This window comes from Zootoca vivipara, chromosome 5 (genome assembly GCF_965207765.1).
Source record: "Zootoca vivipara chromosome 5, rZooViv2.hap1.1, whole genome shotgun sequence".
Lineage (NCBI taxonomy): Eukaryota > Metazoa > Chordata > Lepidosauria > Squamata > Lacertidae > Zootoca > Zootoca vivipara.
The window spans coordinates 114,807-133,892 of NC_142588.1; the positions used below are offsets into that span (position 1 = coordinate 114,807).

Here is a 19,086-nt window from a genome sequence, read left to right on the forward strand (position 1 = left end):
GCTGGGTGGGGATCTGTTAGCCCCGAAGACTTCCGATCTTAAGCCTGACACACCATCCCAGCTTGCTTGGCTGGGGAACACCATGGGAGCTGACCAGTAGAGCTGGGTCCCACTGACAACCTGTGATGAGAGGCAACAGGCCCTGCCTCCACCCCGCCCCTTATGTTTTGATCCTACTCAATGCCATTTCTGCACAAGTTGTGGCAAGCAGCTGTATGTAATGCCTAGCAAGCACAGGGTGTCCACTGGGAGAAAGGCGAAAACCTCTCAATCAAAGGTGGCAGGTGGGAAGAGTTAAGAGTCAGTGCGGTGCTTGTGCACCAACGGAGCCAACGCAATGCTCCTGCACAGCACCAATGGCCCACTGTTTTGCCACTCCACTGCTGTGATGCCGTTGCTGGGAGACTATGGCACCATCTTTCCCCACTGACCACGACTGTTTCAATAATCTGACAGGTGGTAGGCACAACATTGCAAGAATTGGGGACAGGACTAAGTGATGCAAAAGGATTGTTTCTATCCATTAAACATTGCAATTTGGGTGATGAAAAAGGAAGTTGCAAGTAGGTTTTTTCTTTGCTTTTCCATGTTTATGATACATTTATGTGGATAAATCATTTTTTTAAAAAAATGCAGTGCAGTCTGTAATATTTCTTTTGAAACACTTGTCAATACAAACATTGGTAAGAGGTGTACTGCTGGGATCCTGCTCTCTAAAGCGGTCATAATCAAGTAACGCATACATAGGAAAATAGCAGGCTGGCCACACTGAATTAAGATAAAACGGACCAAGGTTTATGAGCCAGCAATCGATGGATTCAGCATATTGGAAACAACAAAGTAACAACTTCTACCTATTTTATAGGTTCGCCCCCAAACCAGCATTTTCTGCCCTGACTACATCAAAGTCTCTTATCATAAGATGTCAATATTATTTCAAGTTTGGGAAGCTTACAAGATGTGGATCAACAGCAAAGCTACAATCTGGTAACCAGGCCCAAATCCTGCAACTGAATCACTTCTGATCATGGAAGGTGAAAGTGGCAACTACACTGGCAGAGATCCCATTCCCACAGCCTTCCTCACCGCCAGGGCTGCCACCATGTACAAGAAGATCTCTGGATTGTGACCCACGGTGTGGGTGGGGAGAGACTGGGGTTATATCAAACTAAGTCAAGCTCAGACTATACCCACGGAAAGGAATGGTTTTGAGTTAGTCAAAGTCATTGTTTTCAATAGGTCAATTCAGAGTATGACCTAGCTGGATACAATTCTATGATGTGAACAGTATTTACATGACCTTCAGATAGCAATCCTAAAGTAACCTCAGACAGAAATAGTGTACCTATTTAGATTAAGGGCAAGAAAACTGGCTATCCCTCCCCCCCTCCGAGTCTTTTCCATCCTATTGTAAAAATCATTGGTGAAACCAAATTATCTACAATTCCACAATTGTATCTGCAGGATTAGACACTAGTAGACTTTTGAAATATTATGACCGGGCCAACAAAATATTAGAATATGGAATTAGATCTTGCCTAATCCATTAAACTCACCAATTTTATCCCCACCTTTCTTTGTACTTTTTGGTTTATACCTAGAACAACGTCTTCACAACCACCAATGGGAAACAATGAAATTTTGATTTCCCCCATAAAATCTCACATATAAAGTTCAAGTGCAATTCAAAATCCAAGTATTAGTTTATACTACACACTCCTTTATATCGTAACTCTTCTTTGCAGGTAGTTTCTTTGACCAGGTTCCTTCCTTGCTTAGAAGAAATCATTTTTCTCTTCTAGTAAAGGTGTAGAGATACATTCTCTAAAACAAATGCTTTTCAAGGATAAACTAGTGCAGGAATAAATTTGGATCTTCAACTGGGTGCATTCTGGAATCCAAAATGATTTCTTCTTTGAAGTAAAAAAAAAACCATTCAAAATATTGGAGATTATAAAACATTATAGTTATTCTTCAATATACAATTTAAGATAAAGACTGCCAAGGAGTCTTCAAAATAGCAAAAATGTTCCTACTGTTGAAGACAATACAATATTTGACAGGAACGCAACAGAAGAATTTTTTCTTTTGAAAAGCACTAGGAATCTATTTGTATGGTCGTAGAAATCTGGAAACTTTTGATCGCAGTAGCTTTATAAATGATCTTGGAAACATCTCCTTTGATTCTTGTGCTGTGTACTTGAAATAGTTTTGTGGATGTGCCAATACATCAAAAAGCGCTTTGATCAGTTTCTTGTCCTGTGGGAGACAACAGAGAGAGATAGCAAGCAGAGCGGACAGAGAAAAAGAAAGAGAAAGCAAATGTATACTGTATTTTGCATGGCGCCCTCTGCTGAGCAAATTTCCATTTTGTATTTCCCCTTTAGGAAGAGCTTCTGGCTTCAAGATCCTGCTTTTTAGGAGCACTGTAACCACTTATCCAGGGACGCGGGTGGTGCTGTGGTCTAAACCACAAAGCCTAGGGCTTGCCGATCAGAAGGTCAGCGGTTCGAATCCCCGCGACGGGGTGAGCTCCCATTGCTCGGTCCCAAATCCTGCCAACCTAGCAGTTTGAAAGCACGTCAAAGTGCAAGTAGATAAATAGGGACCGCTACAGCGGGAAGGTAAACGGCGTTTCCGTGTGCTGCTCTGGTTCACCAGAAGCGGCTCAGTCATGCTGGCCACATGACCCGGAAGCTGTACGCCAGCTCCCTCGGCCAATAAAGCAAGATGAGCGCTGCAACCCCAGAGTCGGTCACGACTGGACCTAATGGTCAGGGGTCCCTTTTCATCACTTATCCACAGCATTACAGCTAAACCATGAAAGAAAAATAGCAGGTTGGACATTGCAATTTAAAAAAAGGTTACTAACTTTTAAAATTTCTTGATGATTTTCTGATGCATATAGACGTCCATCTCTAACAATGTCTTCAATTAACTGTTGATAATCCTCTAAAAAGCAAGCAGCAGGAAGAACAAGTTAGCAACTTTATACTACCAGATCACCTGATAGAAAGTCTCTAGGGTCCAGGGACTAGTGAGCAGCGCTCAACTCAAGCTCACAGAAGCTTTTTATATACGAATCAGACTATCTTATTATCCTGAACTAAATTGCATCTCCTGATGAAGCCTCCTTATTTGGTTCAACTCAACCTAAACACGTTGTACATGAGGCAAGGCATATTAGCTGGTGGATAAGGGAAATAATAGGCCAACCTTTTTATATACTCACATAACTCTGTCAAGTTTGATGAGAACATAAGGAGGTTGGGGGAAGAGAAAAAATGTGTATGCAAGGTTGTGGGCCAACTCAGAAAATCAAAGTTCTAGGTCAAAATCTCCTCTTTTGTGCAAGCCTCTCTGTTTTCCTTTTTGGGGATTAAATTTAGTTAGTGTTATGTTTAAATGAAGTTTATATTGAAGCCTATTTTGCAAACCAGTTCTGTCACAGTCACAAGGAGGAGGTTGGATGCTTTCACTTTCCTCATCATGTCCAAATCAGGGAAACCAGGTAAAGCTGGGCTTGTTCAACCAAGCCAGGATCAAACCATTGTTTATGATCTGGCTTGTTAACAAACCATAGTTTAATCAGAATTCTCCTACTTCAAACATAATGGGAAACTCTGATTAGCTTTCTGTCTCATCTTTGTAGCAGTGCCAAAGGAAAAAGAGGAGTATATGAACCTGAAATTCAATCCCATAATAATAAACAGTGGTTCAGTGTTATATGAAAAAAAGGACCAATGAGATTTATACAGATCATTTATTGTTTGTTTGTTAATTTTATATTCTGCCTCTCCACCAAATGCTGCTCAAGGTGGCTAATGACAATTTAAGTGGCTGGGATAGTTCATTCAGCATGAGACTCTTACAATTTTATTATTCTAAAGTACAATACAATACAAGGTTTAAAAAACCAAGACAGGTAAACATCAATAAAAACAAAAAATACCACATATTTACAAATCAGCTTGTAAGCCAAAGGCATGTCTAGCTAAAAATGTATTTGTGTGCCATAAAAATAATAATCAAAGATGGGGCTAGTTGGGTCTTCTTTGGCAAGGAGTTCCTAAAAGTTTTTCAGTTGCTGGAAGAAGATATACCTTTATTAAATGAAATGATTATGTATATAGCAGCATGGAAGATAATTATAATAAAAAACAAACAAGCAAATAAAAATAAATACAATTGCTGAAAAATACTGGAACATAGCAGAAAGAAATGAAAAAATTGTTTGGCCAGCAATATGTTTAAACAGCAGAGGAAAGCCCCCCCAAAGTATGAGATTAATTTTTATCCTCTGTACTACTTTCCTACATGTATTGCAGAGAAGAGAAAGGGCAGAAGTCTCACCATCATATGTTACATAGGGGACTTGGAATCCTTTGCCACTGTTTCCTTCATTTGATTTGAACTGAATCCACAACTTCCGTGACCTGGAGGTGAATGCTATTGGTCTTTCATAGGTCTGGCAAGTTTCATATGTAGTAATAGATGTGGGTGAAGCTGCAAAAGAACAACAAACATATAACAGATTTTTTTTGGGAAAGGGTTAAACACCAGGCATTCCAAACGGTACAATTTTCAGGAGAGGAACACATGAATCTGCCTTGTACCATCTGAGCCCTTTGGGTCTTCCTACCATTACCAACTGCTCCAACTGGGAGCAGCTCCGAGGTCTCTCCCAGCTCTCCTCCTTGAGATGATTTTGTTTTTGTTTTTAAATTATATTTATTGACATTTTCCAGTTAAAATTTCCATTCACACCACCGTCTTACATCATATCGTAAACGAACACCAAAAAAGAAAGAAAAAAGAAAAGAAAAAATTGCAAAAAGGCAAAAAACAAAACAGAAAAAAATAAACAAAAGAAAATTAAACAAAGAAAAAGGACATAAAAAAGAACCAATCTAATATTCATAACTCTATCATAACTTTGACTTCCTCACTCCTCCCTTTCCGAGTCTAATTATAACCTCTATTTGGCAATTTTTCATAATTAACCAATTACAAACATCTCCATTTAATTCTTATAATAATACCTTATATAAAAAATTATTTATACCACATAGCAAATTTCTTATTGCTCTAATTATTCCCTTTAGCCTCTTAATTGTTCACTAAAATTATTCTAACTTATACAATTAACATTCTAACATCTCACTTAACCACTATTCTAAAATCCCCCCTCCTCCGCCCGGTGACCAGCCCCTGGAAATCCCAAACCAACTCCTGTATACAGTCCAATTCCAAACCGTTTTATCAATCCCTTATTTGCACTACGTCTCAACCCATTCTATCTCTCACCCACTCCAGCCCATCTTCTTCCATCCAGCACCCCCTCTGCCAACCCCCCTCTAATTTTTTCTTTTTCTTTTCTCCCCATTTAACAAAACCTTCGCCTGGATCTTGCCTCCCTTCTCTCACTAAGGAGGTTCGAATCCAGGCCACCTCTTTATTCTTTGACACAGCTTGGTTGTTATTACCAGGAACCCGCTCTCCCTCTCTCACTGAGAGAAGCAGCCTCCTTGAGATCATTTTGGCTGGATGTGTTGAAGACTGAACCTTGGACTGTCTGCATATAGACACGTTCACTCTCACAGAGCTAAGGCCCTTCCCCAATTAGAGATCAGCTCTCTAACCCACAGCCTGCCACCCTGAAGCTGATAAAGGCTGTAGAACTGATGGCAGGCCAAAGGGACTGGTACATATAAAACCAAATAACACCAATAATGAATATGCTCAACCCCATATAGAACTGGGGTAACAGATGGTCAGGTCCCAAGCACATTTGTCCCCTCGCAAATATGCATGCTAATTGATCAACTGACAGACAGACAATTTTACATGCATCTGTCTGGGGATCCATTTGGAGCTGGGGTTGGGCAGTGGTAATGCTATGCTTAGTGCATGGCTGAATGCTATGAATTGCGCAGGGAAATTTGTAACCGATCGTTCAATCGGAAAAGTTCTCATGGTGGTAATGTGGCAAGAAACAGTTCCAGGGAATACTCAGCTGGAATAGAAATCAGGAGCAGCCGCCATTTTAAAATATAACTGTGTAAGAGGACGTAGTTTAAATAACATTCTTGACTGCACACTCCTGCCTGTAGAATTTACTGAGTTTAAAGAGCAAATATTAGCGCCAACTCTCCACGTAGTCAGGGCAACCAAGTTTCAAGTAGCCACCATGCAGCACTGAAATAGGTTCAGTTCACTTCTGGCTTAGTTATGAATGTACATTCTCACTACAGTCGTACCTCGGAAGTCGAACGGAATCCGTTCAACTTCAAAAACGTTTGGAAACCAAAGCGCGGCTTCTGATTGGCTGCAGGAGGCTCCTGCAGCCAATCGGAAGTCACGGAAGCCCTGTTGGAAGTTCAGCTTCCAAAAATAGTTCACAAACCAGAACACTCACTTCTGAGTTTGAGGCGTTCGGGAGCCAAAACGTTTGAGAACTAAGCTATTCAAAAACCAAGGTACGACTGTATGTGTTTTAATGCCTTTTCTAGGACAGCAGAACAACTTACCACTTTTCCTCATTACTAAAACATCACCACACTCGTCTTCAATAGGAAGAAATATCTCAGGGACCACAATGAGAATCCGCCTCTTTGGGGGTGGGCTTATATTCCAAATACATTCAACATTTGCTGGGTAATCTCCAGGGTAGTTGGGAGACTCAATGTAGCCAGTGTAGTCTCCGAGTTGCCCACCACATTGCCAATCTATGGGGAAAGGAATGATAAGAAACTGAGCTATGGACTCTGTGAGCTGTCAAATTCGTTTTTCAATTCCCTATTTCTAAAATGGGAATTTTCATGACCTACCTCATAAGCTTGCTCTGAGAATGAAAAGGACGAAGATCGTAACTCACTTTGCATATCAAGAAGTGCCTCATAGATTATTGTGAACAACAACAACAACAACAACAGCAGCAGCAGCAACAACAACAACAACTTATCTGAGTGACTTCGTGATCTGGATCTCAAAAGTACAAATCTGCCTATGACATCTTCTGAAAGCCTTTATCTCTCTGTGTCCAGATATAGATATATAGATAGGCAACGCACATGTGTGCACAAAGAGGACTGCAATGAATCAGTTTTAAACACTCCAGGCTTCAGACTAGGGGTCCACAAGAGGCACCCATCAGGTTAAATTGGGTCCTTCAGACTGCCATCAAAGGGATGTGGAGTGAAGCTGCCTTGAGAGGGGTTGGAGGCCATTCCTCAGTGCCTTGCAATAAAGTTAATTTCTGACCAGACATGTAGATTGGTTGAATCTAGTGATCTGTTTAAATTCTGTGTTTTGCCACTGTCATGTAGGGGCTGTTCCAAAAAAAAGTAGACTTTGAGGTTTCCTAAATTATGTGTGATTAGTTTGTCACCACACTGTAAAAAACAAAACAAAAATCTTCCAGATGGACTGTGACTATATGACCAGGCTTAAACACTGGCAGTTTATAGACTGCAGGTGGTCACAAGGAAAAATGACTTACTTTTGCAGTGTGTAACATTGGTAGAGCCATCAAAATCAGTGCTAGTATTTCCAGGGCAGGTGATGCAGTAGTTCTGACCAAATTCAGGCTGATAGGTTCCAACAGGACACCTGATACATCTGTGGGTTGTAGAGTTGTAGTAGTGGCCAGGAGAACAATGAACTGTGTAGTATAAAGGCATGTTATATTTTTTTCACTATATTACAGGTGAAAACACAAAGAATGGATGATGCACTAGACATGTTAGGGTATGACTACATGCTACATGGGGGACCCAGGTGGCGCTGTGGGTTAAACCACTGAGCCTAGGGCTTGCTGATCAGAAGGTCAGCGGTTCGAATCCCTGTGACGGGGTGAGCTCCCGTTGCTTGGTCCCAGCTCCTGCCAACCTAGCAGTTCGAAAGCACCTCAAAGTACAAGTAGATAAATAGGAACCGCTACAGCGGGAAGGTAAACGGCGTTTCCGTGTGCTGCTCTGGTTTGCCAGAAGTGGCTTTGTCATGCTGGCCACATGACCTGGAAGCTGTACGCCGGCTCCCTCGGCCAATAATGCGAGATGAGCGCGCAACCCCAGAGTCGGTCACAACTGGACCTAATGGTCAGGGGTCCCTTTACCTTTACCCTTTGCATGCTGCATATAAGGAGCAGAGGGGTCTTGTCAAAAATAGCAGAACCATCTGAGTTTCCCCTGCATGCCATGGAGCACCTTAAGTGACAGCATCATTTGCAAGAAGACTTTCCTGGTTAGCTGCTGGCAGTGAGCGCAGGGAGGAACAAACCAAAATGGCATCTGGACACAAGGCAAGTGGTCCTGCAGGTGCCATTTTTGCCAGACTCCTTGCATTTCTTATGAATCCACCTGAACTAAAAGTTTTAGTCTTTTTACTTCTGTTGACCCATTTTATTTGGATGCTGCTTTTATAGAGTTGCTGTGGAGGGAGTTAAGATAAGGGCAACTAGATAACAGCATTGCTTAGGGAAGTAAACTAGCTTAGGAGGGTAGATACTGCCTCAAAGAACTTGTAAGCAGGCACGGAACAATGCCTAAGTTTACTTTTAATATCCAGCCTGCTAATTTATTGTTGTAAATAAGTTTCCTTCTACTTGAAAATAAAATCTTGTCTTATAGCCTACAGGTTAACCTGGCTGTTACAGAGGAAATAGAGATTTTACCAGGAATGATTGGTGCCTGCGGATGATAAGTGATGAAGGCAGCAGGTTCATTCACCACAAAAGGTTACACAGAGGATTTTTTAAAAATAATAAATATTATATATATATAGTGACAGGAGTAACATTTTATATGTACTTTACTATGTTAGATTTTGAGAGGGATTAGATCAGGCATCTCCAAACTTCGGCCCTCCAGATGTTTTGGACTACAATTCCCATCATCCCTGACCATTGGTCCTGTTAGCTAGGGATCATGGGAGTTGTGGGCCAAAACATCTGGAGGGCCGAAGTTTGGAGATGCCTGGATTAGATGGAGGAAAATAAATTAAAAATGGTAGTGTGAAAGAAAAATGCTAGGTGGCATTAGGGCAAAACTCTCAAATAACATCTGTTTGTGTTTACAATGGGAAAGAGGAACTAAAAAGCATTTTGACCAAATCCTGGGCATGAATGGAAGATAAATGCTGGGGGGGGGATGGCTATATTTAGGATGAAAAGCTCAAGAGGGACAGACTGAGCTCCCGGAAACCCAGCTGCCTATGTCAACTTTAAAACATACCTTTTGTTTCACAGTCCTGAAACGACATTGCGCCTTCGTATTTTGTCACCAGTCCCCCGCCACATGGAAAACAGAGTGTCCTTCCTGGTTCAGACTGATATGTGCCCAGGGGACATAGTCTACAAGGTTTAAAGCCGTCAGAAGAAAAATATCCAGGAGAACACTGCCCTAGAAATTGAGAAGTTCTACTGCGTTATTACCTCTCTACGGAAATGCAAAATTATTATTATTTTTATCAGAAACATTTAGAAATGAAAGTTTTGCCTGCTCTTTCGTTGATGCAAACTGGAAGTGGTCCTTTAGGATTAAGGGATTAGTTGAAGGTCTTAGATGAGAGATCAGCAACGCCAGTCACTCTCTGCTTACTTAAATTTATTAAGTGAACAGTCCCTTTGGCCATCAGTCTGTGAATGTGTGGGCTCTGCAGCTATTGAAACAGGAAGGATCTAAACGAGGTTAAGCTCTTTTCACCCTGACTCTATGCACATATCCTTTAAAGCAGGGCTGAGGAATGTTTACCCCTCCAGATGTTGTTGGACTCTAGTCCCATCAACCCTGGCCAGAACAGCCAGTGGTCAAAGATGATGGAAGTTGTGCTCCAACGGCACCTGGAAAGCCAAAGATTCCTCAGACATGCTCAAAAGTGAGTCCTATTGATTCCAGTGGGACTCATTCCTAGGTAAACGTGCATACATACCATTGCAGCTGCAGGATGCTATTGATTTCATTGTGACCGTTTTGCACATGCTTAATTGTTTCTCACCACGGGAGCCAACTCCTAGGGCCAAGGTCCCTTTGCCCTCCTATAAAATATTTGAGGGGGCCAGGACTCCCCAAAGTTGATGGGCATTGCCATTCAAATGGAGTGTGTGTCTTGTGATCCATTATGCGGGGAGGGGCTTACCCCCCAAAATTTTATTCCAGTTGGCACTCCTGTTTCCCTACTTACATTAATAGAATTTAAACATGCCCAACATGAGTTTGTTTTAATTATATTTATATGTCACTTCACACATTCAGAAGTGTCCTAAAGCAATTTATAATTAAAAAATACAAAATACATAAACTAAATCAGGCACATTCAACAGGTAGATCATGATCTACCAATAGATCACTGGACATCTGTGGTAGATCACTGGTAGATCACTGGCTCCCCTCAAAGAAGCTCAACAACTTTGACTCCCCTAAAAAGATCAACAACTTTGACCTGAACCCCTAAAAACAGGCTTTCCTCCCTAAAAAAAGCTCAACAACTTGAACCCCCCAAAATGGGGTAGATCACTGCCTCTTTTTAACTCTGTGAGTAGATCGCAGTCTCTTGGGAGTTGGCCACCCCTGAACTAAATCAATAAAACACTACAAATATGTAATAATAAAAGTGTTCCTCAAAAGAAATAGTAATCTAAAACCAGTAGCTACCAAAAGCCTAATCGGCAATGGTGCCCACATTCCAGGAGAATAAAAACCTATTCACCTAGTGCCAGAAAGATGACAAAATTGGCACCAGGCAGGCATTGCACAAAGAGGAGGCCAGCATGGAAAAGGCCTGTTCTCGCGTTGCCACCCTCCAAACATCTATTGAAGATGCAAATGAACTGATCTCATGAATGGGAATTTAGGATACAAAGTTCAAGGTGCAGAATGAATAGGACAAAAAAAGTCCAATGTTACTGGGTCCTCTCAACATTTTATATATGTATAACAATAGATGCTGCCACTAAAATAGGTCTGTAGTAACACCCTCAATAAATAAATGCCTCATAAACAGAGAGAAAGGAAGACCCACCTTCTGGGCCCAGTTCGTATCAGGTCAAAGTGGGTTTACAATTAATCTATTCCAGATTAATGACAAAATATCCTGATTCCCAAGCTTTTTTGTGCACACAACACTGTAATTCAGGCATGTCAAACCTGCGGCCCTCCAGATGTTTTGGCCTACAACTCCCATGATCCCTAGCTAGCAGGACCAGTGGTTGGGGAAGATGGGAATTGTAGTCCAAAACATCTGGAGGGCTGCAGGTTTGACATGCCTGCTGTAATTGCTCCCCACGCTTAGAGGGAAGTGGCAGTTTCACAGGCCTTTTGATGTCATCATATTCTTGATTATGAGAGATGTTTCTGGGAAGTCCCAGAAACTTTTCCCACACCCATTTTGAACATCAGGTTATTTTCTACATGGAAAGAATTGGTTTGTATGGAGTAGCCTTCAGGGATGCAGCTCAGACACAGCTTTGCCGCACCAGTGAAATGAGAACTAGGCAAGGCTATCCAAGAACACATCCCAGAATCTTCTGACCTGCTGCTGTCTGCCAGAAGCAGGCAAGCTGTAATGAAACGCTGACAAGGGGGCGCACCACAGATTCCCTTCTCTCCCTGTTCTCCGCCTCGATACCCAACTCCTGCATGCAACATGTAGAATCAAAGTAAACTTGCCTCCACATTCTGACACATTTCGTGCACCTGCTACTCCCTGTCCATCATTGCTTGGGCAAGGTTCACAGGAAAGCTGACCTTCTGTGTCTTGGTACGTTCCTGGTGAGCAGGGAATGCACTGATTACGTTCTCCACTATAATAGGTGCCTGTGCTGCAGGTAACTGGGAAAATAAAAACGGAATCTATATTAAGCGCCTTTATTATAGTATTATGATATTATGATTTGTCTTCACAGCACTTCTAGGGAGGCCAACAAGACACTGCCGTCTCTAGGCCAAACTCTTACGATTTTGCACAGTCACAAACTAACAGTCACAACTAACATTACAAGTAAGCTCTGAACCTTCGTTCTTAAATTGCAATATGGTAGGCGAAGGGCAGTGCCAAAGAATGCTCCAACTACCACACAATTGCGCTCATTTCACACGCTAACAAGGTTATGCTTAAAATTCTACAAGGCAGGCTTAGGCAGTATGTGGACCGAGAACTCCCAGAAGTGCAAGCTGGATTTCGAAGGGGCAGAGGAACCAGAGACCAAATAGCAAACATGCACTGGGTTATGGAGAAAGCTAGAGAGTTCCAGAAAAACATCTACTTCTGCTTCATTGGCTATGCAAAAGCCTTTGACTGTGTTGACCACAGCAAACTATGGCAAGTTCTTAAAGAAATGGGAGTGCCTGATCACCTCATCTGTCTCCTGAGAAATCTCTATGTGGGACAAGAAGCTACAGTTAGAACTGGATATGGAACAACTGATTGGTTCAAAATTGGGAAAGGAGTACGACAAGGTTGTATATTGTCTCCCTGCTTATTTAACTTATATGCAGAATTCATCATGTGAAAGGCTGGACTAGATGAATCCCAAACCGGAATTAAGATTGCTGGAAGAAATATCAACAACCTCAGATATGCAGATGACACAACCTTGATGGCAGAAAGTGAGGAGGAATTAAAGAACCTTTTAATGAGGGTGAAAGAGGAGAGCGCAAAATATGGTCTGAAGCTCAACATCAAAAAAACTAAGACCATGGCCACTGGTCCTATCACCTCCTGGCAAATAGAAGGGGAAGAAATGGAGGCAGTGAGAGATTTTACTTTCCTGGGCTCCTTGATCACTGCAGATGGTGACAGCAGTCACGAAATTAAAAGACGCCTGCTTCTTGGGAGAAAAGCAATGACAAACCTAGATAGCATCTTAAAAAGCAGAGACATCACCTTGCCGACAAAGGTCCGTATAGTTAAAGCTATGGTTTTCCCAGTAGTGATGTATGGAAGTGAGAGCTGGACCATAAAGAAGGCTGATCACCGAAGAATTGATGCTTTTGAATTATGGTGCTGGAGGAGACTCTTGAGAGTCCCATGGACTGCAAGAAGATCAAACCTATCCATTCTTAAGGAAATCAGCCCTGAGTGCTCCCTGGAAGGACAGATCGTGAAGCTGAGGCTCCAATACTTTGGCCACCTCATGAGAAGAGAAGAATCCTTGGAAAAGACCCTGATGTTGGGAAAGACTGAGGGCACTAGGAGAAGGGGACGACAGAGGATGAGATGGTTGGACAGTGTTCTCGAAACTACGAACATGAGTTTGACCAAACTGCGGGAGGCAGTGCAAGACAGGAGTGCCTGGCGTGCTATGGTCCATGGGGTCACGAAGAGTCGGACACGACTAAACAACTAAACAACAGCAACAAAGGGCGAAGCATTTCAATACTGAGTTTGCAATGTGCTCCTTTCTGGTAAACCGCAAAGCCTCTCCAACCCTCTATCCAGTTCTGCCTGCTAGTCCAGAGCTCGGACCCCTACGCCAGGCATTCTTTTCTCCTAGCTTCCAGCCTCTATACCTTCAAAGGTTGTAACAGAGTAAGTTTCTGTGCTTGGGCTTGTAGTATTTCACTTGGGTCTTACCGCATTTCCCGTCCTGCTGCACTTGTCCTGTACTGCAGGCGTCATGTCCTTCAGTAACAACTTTAGCTGCTCTCTGAGCCACTTCATACTCTGTCCCAGAAAACTGAATGTAAAATTGCTGTTTGTTAATAGATTTCCTCAAGGTTTTGATTGCCGACTGTAGCTTCTGCTCCATCCTTTTCCTCAAACAGTCGACATTACAGGTGTCTAAGTGGAGAAACGGTAAGGAAACCAAATCCAGATTTAGAACAGACACAGGCACCCTAGTATGACTTGGGAGAAATAAATAGACACAATAATTAAAGTATGTTAGATGTCTCTGCAGCAGCAATGGTTGGATTATCCTGATAAGGAAATAAAAGAAACATCATAAGGGGAACCACTCCCAGAAATGTTTGACAAGGCTGAGTTTTGTCCGTCCTGTTATATTATGTGACAAGTTCTGTGGGGTGCTCCATGTGTGAATGAGGCTCAACTGCCAGATGATGAGATAAAACGATTTCTTATACCTTTTCCTGCAATGATGTCACAGGCCTGGTAACTATGCTGACCTGAAATAAGCTTACCTTCCAAGTCCCGGACTGCAGAATCTGGGACCGGCAGCCGTGTGACACCGGAGGTTGTGTCGACGTAACTTCCGGTGTCGCTTTGCCCTTCTATGGGCACCAAAAATGGCCGCAGCCCGCTTCGAAAGTCGCTTGTACGCATGTCAGGAAGTGTGTCAACGCAACTTCCGGTGTCGCTCTGCCCATCTATGGGCACCAAAAATGGCCAACGACGACACCGGAAGTCGCGTCTATGCACTTCCGGACATGTGTAGATGCGACTTTTGAAGCCGGCGGCGGCATTTTTGGTGCCCATAGAAGGGCAAATCGGAAAGAAAAAAAATGGCCACCGGCAGGAGAAAATAACGGAGAAAAACGGGAGACGAAGTGATACGGGGGACCACTGGGAAAAGGTAAGTAAAAACGGGGGTTTCCCGGGGAAAATGGGGTACTTGGCAGCTATGGAAATAAGAGGGTGTGTGTGAGTGAGTGAGACAAGAGATGGGGCCTTTTCAACTCTGACGTCTGGTTTGTGGAACTTCCTTCTTAAAGAGGCTCGCCTAGCATGGTCTTTTAGCCTCCCTTTGGTGCTGTTTAATTTAAAAAATGTCCAGGATTTAAAGCTGGCGCTTTGCCCATTCATACTTATTTATTATTGGACTATTAATCGCCCTGGGCAATTTGTTGCTGTGCTATTGCATTCATTTCTTTAATATCTTATGCTGAATGCTGCTCTGAGAGGTAAGATTTAGGAGTGGGTAATAGTACAAATAAAGAAAGAATCTGTCACTGCAGCATCAATAAGTTACAACCACAGCAGCAATCATAAAGGAACACAAGAGTGGCATTTTTATTTAGAGTATGTAAATCTTGCCACAAAAAAAGCACCGTCTAGTCTAGTGTGACCAAGGAGCAAGGATGGAGCTATTATACATTTAGGAGGAGGCTTTATTCCCCGTGGGGGTGGGGTGGGGGTGGGTTCACTGGGGGCAGGGACCAGGTTTAGTCCTGCTCCCTCACCCATGTCCAACAGCAGACCCCTTTGTTCCCTATAAGTCAAAGGTTTCCATCCATGATTAAGGGAAAATGGAAAGGGGAATAATGAAGAAGAATAGGAGTTTGGATTTGATATCCCACTTTATCACTACCCTAAGGAGTCTCAAAGCAGCTAACCATCTCCTTTCCCTTCCTCCTCCACAACAAACACTCCGTGAGGTGAGTGAGGCTGAGAGACTTCAAAAAAGTGTGACTAGCCCAAGGTCACCCAGCAGCTGCATGTGGAGGAGCAGGGATTCGAACCCGGTTCACCAGATTACGAGTCCACTGCTCCTAACCACTACACCACACTGGCTTGGGGCAAATCTCCACCCTAGAACCAAGATAGTTCATCCTTTACTAGTAAGAGCTCCCACAGAGGGTGCAAAATGTTTGTAAAAAAAAAACATGTCACACAGTATACTATAAATAATAGTCATAATCATAATAATAACATTGCAAGTTTAGAGTGAATCTGCCACAGAAGTAATTCTTTTTTGTTGTTGCTCATGCACGAAGCAGGCAGGCAATTATTAAAAAATCCAACATATGCTAAACGCAGATGCTTACCTTCCAAGTCCCGGACTGCAGAATACGGGACCGGCAGCCGTGTGACACCGGAAGTTGTGTCGACGTAACTTCCGGTGTCGCTCCGCCAATCTATGGGCACCAAAAATGGCCGCCGACGGCTTCGAAAGTCGCTTGTACGCATGTCAGGAAGTGCGTCAACGCAACTTCCGGTGTCGCTCCGCCAATCTATGGGCACCAAAAATTGCCGCCGCCGACACTGGAAGTCGCGTCTATGCACTTCCGGACATGCGTAGATGCGACTTTTGAAGCCGGCGGCGGCCATTTTTGGTGCCCATAGAAGGGCAAATCGGAAAGAAAAAATGGCCGCCGGCAGGAGAAAATAACGGAGAAAAATGGGAGACGAAGTGATACGGGGAAAACGGGGGTTTCCCGGGGAAAACGGGGTACTTGGCAGCTATGCGCAGATGGTCTTTCACAAACCTGAGACTTCTTCTGACTTCATCTCCATTTCAAACTCAGCTGTGATGTGGGACACTTCCTTGGATGGCGATTTCCGGCCTCGGCGTTTCTTCTTAGAGGAATCGCACTTGAGGTTCACAAAAGTTACCTGGCAGTTGTCTGTACAAGGGAACTGGCCTCCTTTGCATAAGAGAAGCAACATGGAAAAGAAATCAAGGGGCAGGCTAGCATGGCTGCAGTTGCATCCGTAACACCTGTGCAGCAGAATCTTGATTATCAAAACCTCAGGTATCTGAAACTTCCACTTATTCAGTGAATGCCCCAAAAGAAGCTTTACGCCTACTACTAAAATAGAGCTCAGCCTGGCAATGCAGCTTGCTCCTCCTTCTGCAGAGCCACTGTTCCTGAGCTTCTCTGCTACCAGTGGCCCAATATGGAAAGAGGCGCTGGGAGCAGAGGGATTCAGTTGGTTTCACTCGCGATATCCCGCCAGATGAAGCTGCCATTGCGGTCTGCCCCAGCAATACAGGTCCTGGACGATGTATCAATACATTGCCCCAGCCGCGTAGCTAGCCGCTTGGGTGCCCGGTGCGGTGGGGCAAGCTGTCCATGGGGGCGGGGGGCGCTGCGTGGAGTCTCTCTGCTGCCTCCCCCTCAGCTGTAGGGCAGCTGAGGGAGAGGCGGAGGGCAGGCGCAAGCCCCATGCTCCCGTTTCATGCAGGCGCCCAAGCCACCACGTCACCCCCAGGAGAGACGCTTGGTAAGGCCCCACGGTAAGTGCCGGCTCCCACAGTGTGGCGCCCAGTGCCAGCCATGGTTCGTTACATTTGCTGACTGAACTAAAAAGTTTCATGAGCCCAATTTTTTATTTTTAAAAACTCATATTTTTGTCATTTTGTCACCCCCCCTCAGGGCGCCCGCACCCACCACACTCCCCTTTCTCCGCCACTGCATTGCTCAGGCCTAATTACAGCCCCCCCCCCAGCAATGACATTTATTTAGAAAGGCCCTCCAACAAAACAAGCACTTGACATAGTAAATCACCAATCACATCCAAAAGGTGAAAAGCTGAGCTCAAAAGTTACTGCCCATCCTCTTATTTATTTGCCGAATAGAGAAAATCCAGCAAGGAATTTTCTGCTCACGTACCCCACATACCTATAACAGCCTGCTGATTTCCAACATCTTTCATTTTTTCTTTGCTGCGAGGTCTTAAGTGACATTTTGCATCCTTGATTTTAAAACGAGCTTTCTGCTTGATGGGTGGCGCTAACATGTCTAGAGAAATAAAATTAAAAGTTTTCAGTCGGGCTGTATTTTTAAAGATACCTAAAGACAGGCCTGGATTTTTTAATTTTTTTTTTTTTTGCAGATTAAACGAGGTATAAACTGTCTTGAATTACTTCACAGGTTTCATACCGCAGATAAGGGAGTTAGAGACTACTTTTCTGCATGAAGAATAATTCCTAGCTGGAGTACAATGAGATGCAGGGGATGGGAAAATGGAAGAGGGTCCTAAAAGAAGCCCAGCAGCTGAAAAATGCTCCACCTCTTCTGAAATATCAGAATAAATCACAATATGGAAGACTGCAAAGAAACCTGGGGAGGAGGGATTATTGGTTTGTTGTCGTTCTTATTTTCACTATGTATTTTGTGGTTTTTATATTGTAAATTGATGTTGTGAACTGCCCTGAGATCTGAGAATGAAGGATGGTAGACACATAAATAAATAATAATAATATAATATAATAATAATATTGGCTGTGACTCCTGGAAGACCAGTTTCCTTCCTTGCGGGCCTTTTATGTCCTTTTAAAAGGTGGGGTTTTTTTGGGGGGGGGGGTTATTGGGTTGCTGTTTTTATTTTGATTGTGTATTTTGTGGTTTTATTTTTTTATATATATTTTGATTTTATTCTGTGAGCTGCCCCGAGACCTCCGGGTATAGGGGGGTATATTAATTCAATAAATAATAATAATAATTTCCCCACCTGGCTTGGGTGGGCCGTGACTCCAGCTACAAAACTCTTGACTCCAGCTACAAACTTGCTTAGCGGAGTTTGTTGCTGTTACTAATTTTTTGTTATCTATATTTTCGGATCTTATGATTTATGTGGAAATTGTGCAATTTGCTTGTGTACCTTCCGATGTTCTGTTTATAGCTTATGACTACCGTTGTAATTATGTGAATCTTTCCATGTTGCAAGCTGCCTTGAGCATCGCTTTAACTATGGAAAGGCAGCATACAAATAAAATGGTGATGGCGATAAACAGCCCTTTCCCTCTGTCTCAGATCACATGGGGAAATCCAGCCAAACAAGGGTGAGGAGGGCTGGAGTCAAAGGTTGTGCTGGGAGCCAGAAGGGGAATTCTGGAGGCTGAGCAACTTTTCAAGCCAGCGGTCCCCATCCTTTCTGTATACATAATGGAAGAAGATATAATAATATGTAATAATAATAATAATTTATTATTTATACCCCGCCCATCTGGCTGGGTTTCCCCAGCCACTCTGGGCGGCTTCCAACCGAATATTAAAACAGTACAGCATTAAACATTAAAAACTTCCCTAAACAGGGCTGCCTTCAGTTGTCTTCTAAAAGTAAAATAGTTACTTATTGCCTTGACATCTGCTGGGAGGGCGTTCCACAGGACGGGTGCCACTACCGAGAAGGCCCTCTGTCTGGTTCCCTGTAACCTCACTTCTTGCAATGAGGGAACCGCCAGAAGGCCCTCGGTACTAGATCTGAATGGTGGGGGTGGAGACGCTCCTTCAGGTATACAGGACCGAGGCTAATGGGTGTTTGGGAGTTACAGTACATCTATCACCAAATTCTACAGAGCAATACTTACCTGCACAGCTAGGAAGAGTGCTATTGCGTTTCTGAAGCGACTTGCCTTGCTGCCCTGGCACTCCACAGCTTACTGAATAACTATTCTCTGTGTCT

General features: G+C 43.2%; 1 protein-coding gene across 2 annotated transcripts in view; it reads right to left on the reverse strand.

The window, feature by feature from the left end:
• Positions 1 to 580: 580 nt before the first annotated feature.
• The window catches only part of SCUBE1 (signal peptide, CUB domain and EGF like domain containing 1), a 195,440-nt gene continuing 176,934 nt past the window's right edge, over positions 581 to 19,086 (reverse strand). For both annotated transcript variants that reach the window (XM_060275195.2, XM_035137812.3), the window contains 11 exons: positions 18,992 to 19,084; positions 17,301 to 17,420; positions 16,164 to 16,322; positions 13,573 to 13,779; positions 11,667 to 11,828; positions 9,234 to 9,401; positions 7,502 to 7,663; positions 6,531 to 6,728; positions 4,354 to 4,506; positions 2,873 to 2,952; positions 581 to 2,259 (listed from right to left, as the gene is read on the reverse strand). In XM_060275195.2, the coding sequence (XP_060131178.2) occupies positions 2,107 to 2,259; positions 2,873 to 2,952; positions 4,354 to 4,506; positions 6,531 to 6,728; positions 7,502 to 7,663; positions 9,234 to 9,401; positions 11,667 to 11,828; positions 13,573 to 13,779; positions 16,164 to 16,322; positions 17,301 to 17,420; positions 18,992 to 19,084 (1,655 nt within the window). In that variant the 3' untranslated portion in view covers positions 581 to 2,106. The remainder of the gene's footprint in view (positions 2,260 to 2,872; positions 2,953 to 4,353; positions 4,507 to 6,530; positions 6,729 to 7,501; positions 7,664 to 9,233; positions 9,402 to 11,666; positions 11,829 to 13,572; positions 13,780 to 16,163; positions 16,323 to 17,300; positions 17,421 to 18,991; positions 19,085 to 19,086) is intronic.